The sequence below is a fragment of the Capricornis sumatraensis genome, chromosome 5, assembly GCF_032405125.1.
Source record: "Capricornis sumatraensis isolate serow.1 chromosome 5, serow.2, whole genome shotgun sequence".
Classification (NCBI taxonomy): domain Eukaryota; kingdom Metazoa; phylum Chordata; class Mammalia; order Artiodactyla; family Bovidae; genus Capricornis; species Capricornis sumatraensis.
In genome coordinates this window covers 111,334,166-111,336,658 of record NC_091073.1, presented here as the reverse complement: position 1 = coordinate 111,336,658, position 2,493 = coordinate 111,334,166, and the positions used below count along the sequence as shown (strand labels likewise).

The window sequence follows — 2,493 nt, the reverse complement described above, 5'->3', positions numbered from 1 at the left end:
GGATACAAATAAATATGCTGTGACAGCTAGGAGGGAAATATGAAATTCAACACAAAACAACTGCATAACGTATATAAGAAAACAAAATGTAAGCTCTAAAAGGTACAGTTCACTTATAGGTGACACCTTGCAGATAACAGAAAGCACTCCAGCTATTTTGAAGCAGAAGGGTATTTTAATGCAGGGAAATGGGTGTTTACCACAAGTGTTGAAAGAGGCTAGAGACTGTTCCTCTAGTCTTTGCCACCAAGATCGACTCCTGGCATCAAATCCAGAATGGGATTATTAAAGGAGCAGCTACTTCCGTCTCAGGAAGCTAAGTCAGGAAGCCGTCACCAAATCTGATTCCCTGGAGAGTATAGTGCTTGCTAGATCCTAAAACAGCTAATTCATATGCTGCCATCTCTCTCTCCCACTCAACTCAGGAATTTACTCACAATCTTAGAAACCCCATTTTGGATCACAGTCAAAGAGAACTCGCTGTTAAAAGGGCATGCCCTTAAAACACAGACCACAGGCACAGATGTAGATCTCAGGACGCAACCAAGAGCCGGTGGTTAATGTGGGTGTGGTGAGGTCACATTAACATGAGTAATATGTTAATATCCAGCTGAGGCATTAAAAGAGAAAGGGTGGGGGTTGAAGATCAGGCTCCAAATCAAATTACTTCTTCTAATTGCTTGTGACAGACTAGTGAGGTCCCTGGCAATAAGCCAGTTTCCTCAGGGCCTCTTTGACCTCTCGGTTCCTTAGACAATAAATGAAAGGGTTGAGGGCAGGGGTGAAAATGGCATAGAAGATGGAAATAACTTTGTTCGTGTTGAAGGCGTGAATGGCTCGGGGCCGGGCATACATGAAAATTGTAGCTGAGTAGAAGATGGTGACCACCACGAGGTGGGAGGCACAAGTAGAAAATGCCTTCTGCTTGCCCGTGGGCATGCGTAGAACAGTGGCCAGGATGCATCCATAAGACAGGATAGTGACAGTGAGGGGGAGGAGGAAGATGACCAGTGCCAGGACAAAGTCCACCAGCTCAGCTGTGGACATGTCTGTGCAGGAGAGGTTAAGTACTGGAGAGATGTCGCAGAAGAAATGGTTGATGACATTGGGGCCACAGAAGCTGAGGCGAGAGATGAAGTAGGTCTTAGCCAAGGAGATGCCAAAGCCAATGGTCCAGGAACCAAGAGCCAGGCGGAAGCAGAGCCCATGGCTCATAATGGTGGGGTAGCGTAGTGGGCGGCAGATGGCCACGTAACGGTCGTAGGCCATGGCGGCCAGGAGCACGCATTCTGTGCACATGAGTGCAATGAAGAAGTAAAGCTGTATCATACAGTGAGCAAAGGAGATGCTGTTGCTCACGGACCAAAAACTAAATAGCAGCTTGGGTACAGTCACAGAGATGTACCAGGTCTCCAAGAAGGACAAGTTGGCCAGGAAGAAGTACATGGGCTTGTGCAGTGGCTGGTTCTGCTGCACCAACAGGATGATGGTCACGTTTTCAGCCACTGTCAGAATATAGGCCATGAGGAATATGAGGAACACTGCTGTACGCATGCCCCAGCTCCCAGGGAACCCCACCAGGATGAACCTGGTGACCCGCGTCTGGTTTTCCACTTCCATATTGGAAACACAGGGCTTAACTCTCCTGGGAGAAAAAATTACTGGTCAGACTCCATGGTCCATTTAGAACCTTCCATCTTTTGCCTTCTTTGACTAGTAACAACAGTAACATATCATTTTTAATAGTGCATTATACACTGGGTACATTATGTACACAATGTAATTTGATTCTCACATAGCCTTTTTATACATCTTAGTAATGAAGAAATTGAGTTTTGGAGAAGTATTAGTAACCTACCATGTTCCCACTGGCAGCAGGGCAGGAATCACATTCAAGTCAAAGTCAAAACACCATGCTCTATCTATTACCCTACACTGTCTCTCACAACCACGTCCAAACCAAACAGTATCAAACAACCATGTTCCATGCTACCATTGCCAACTGTGAAGGATACACCTGGCTTTCCTGGCCTACTATCCACCCAGAGCACTGGAAGTTCTGCCTTTACAATGCTTTTCCCCCTGTATTATCCATGGAGACAGAATGAAACCTGTCATTGTCTGTGAGGTACCTGAGACAGTGAGGTGGGAGAGGCTTTCCAGTATTAAAAACCTGGACCTCAGTCGTAAATTGCTATATGAATATATCATCTCTGAAACCCAATTTCCTCTTCTCCAAATGCAAATATTAATATTCATTTAGCTTATGTCAATATGGATCAAAACCCAAATGAAATAATGTAAGTAAAATTGTATATAAACTGTAAATGACAGTAATTCTGAAAGGGCTCCTCCCCCATCTCAGAGCCTTAAAAGATAAGGATGGGCTCACAGGAGTGAGGAGAGTGACTGCTGTGGACCAAGCAGAGTAGTAAACAGATAGGAGCTTCCTTTTGTGGAGACTGAAGTCCTTGGGGGTGGAGGTGAGAGTCT

General features: G+C 45.3%; 1 protein-coding gene across 1 annotated transcript; it reads right to left on the bottom strand.

Annotated features, from left to right (window-relative positions):
* Positions 1-690: 690 nt before the first annotated feature.
* On the bottom strand, positions 691-1,620 carry OR6B1 (olfactory receptor family 6 subfamily B member 1). The gene has a single exon (XM_068972441.1). The coding sequence runs from the start codon at positions 1,618-1,620 to the stop codon at positions 691-693; it is 930 nt and encodes a 309-aa protein (XP_068828542.1).
* Positions 1,621-2,493: the final 873 nt, after the last annotated feature.

What these genes read in the sequence shown, in the direction of transcription:
- OR6B1 (XM_068972441.1), bottom strand. Translation starts at nt 1,620, where the DNA reads ATGGAAGTGGAAAACCAGACGCGGGTCACCAGGTTCATCCTGGTGGGG.